Genomic DNA, 1,297 nt, shown 5'->3' on the forward strand with positions numbered 1-1,297 from the left:
TATTTTTATAAATAATATACTATTGGGATAATTCAGATAGTTTTTTAATATTTTTTTCCATTTATTTACGATTTTATGCTTTTTGGGTCCTAAATGTTTGATAAAAATCACGACTCAATGTCTTACAAAAATACCAACCGTAGTTATATGATCATAGTTAAACATGTTTATCAAATTATTCATCATGTTGAATTTCAAAGTCTTCTTTAAATGAATAGAAACAATCACCACTAATGTAAATTTACGATGACAATTTACGAAAGAATAAATATTTGTAGAGGTGACAACTTAAATTAAACAGATTCATACACTATACCAAACATCAAATTACAGAACCACCCTTTCAATTCTTGATCACAAGAACACGACATAAAGAAACACAATCATAGTACGTATGTAACTATGTAAGTAGTCCAAAGTCTTCACTTACTTCCTCCTTAAAGCCACCGCAGAAACAATCACCAAAAGTACGAGAATCAGTGCTCCAATGTAAGACGCCACCACAGCTCCGCTGACTCGCTGACAGAAATCATCAAATTGCTGACAAATCGCCACCCAGTTTGCATTCGAGTTACCATTGTGTGCCAAGTAGACTATGGAAGCAGCCGCAGATGCAGCAGCAGTGATCAAAGGCACCGCTATCTGACATTTTTGACAAATTGAAAACGTTCAAAGAAAAAAAAAACGAATGATTATCAACAGTTTAAAACATATAGAGGATTTATCTAGAACTGAATAATAAAAAAAGACAGTTTAATTAATACCGTATCAAAAACGAGGAGCATCAACCTGGCTCCTATGATATGTGGACGAACGATGCAGACTATAGAGAATGGTAACGAGAGAACTAAGTAGGCAGCAGCCATGGCGTTTCCAATCACGAAAAACCTGTGAATCACACAAGATGATTGTTAAGAGAGAAGAATCAAGACATGAAATTACGGAATTACGCATTGGATAAAAAAGGTTACGTGAAAGCGGGAAGGTCAGTGTAGTCGGCTTTGAACTGGAAGAACTGGGTGAAAAACGGAAGCTGTTGGTTGGTGGTGCCCATGGCGGTTGCCGCCGCTAGAGTGGTGGCAATGGCACATATCCTTAGAATGAAGTCAAGAATGCCAAGAGCTCTTTTCCACCTTGACACTGGCGGCTGGTGGGCGGTTTTCTTGGCCGCAAAAGCTTTTTTCCACCTTGACACTGCCGTCACCGGAGGGGTTTTTTTTGATGACTTTGGCTCGGTGATTGGGATTGGGATATCGCCGGTTTCTTTGGTTGAATGACTTGAATCCATAGTGAACGT

At 38.4% G+C, this 1,297-nt stretch overlaps 1 protein-coding gene across 1 annotated transcript; it reads right to left on the reverse strand.

Moving 5' to 3' along the window:
* Positions 1-288: 288 nt before the first annotated feature.
* On the reverse strand, positions 289-1,297 carry LOC145001353 (casparian strip membrane protein 1-like). Its single transcript, XM_078960726.1, has 3 exons — positions 972-1,297; positions 765-888; positions 289-642 (listed from the first exon to the last, which is right to left on the reverse strand). The coding sequence occupies exons 1-3, from the start codon at positions 1,286-1,288 to the stop codon at positions 427-429; spliced, it is 657 nt and encodes a 218-aa protein (XP_078816852.1). The 5' UTR covers positions 1,289-1,297; the 3' UTR covers positions 289-426.

Source organism: Lactuca saligna, chromosome 6 (genome assembly GCF_052625555.1).
Source record: "Lactuca saligna cultivar CGN05327 chromosome 6, ASM5262555v1, whole genome shotgun sequence".
NCBI lineage: Eukaryota > Viridiplantae > Streptophyta > Magnoliopsida > Asterales > Asteraceae > Lactuca > Lactuca saligna.

Bases quoted from the DNA above. Each gene is read 5' to 3' on its own strand.
- LOC145001353 (XM_078960726.1), bottom strand. From the start codon at position 1,288: ATGGATTCAAGTCATTCAACCAAAGAAACCGGCGATATCCCAATCCCA. The intron at 889-971 runs GTAACCTTTTTT...TGTGATTCACAG, and splicing joins ACTGACCTTCCCGCTTTCAC to GTTTTTCGTGATTGGAAACG. The intron at 643-764 runs GTATTAATTAAA...CAAAAATGTCAG, and splicing joins TGCTCCTCGTTTTTGATACG to ATAGCGGTGCCTTTGATCAC.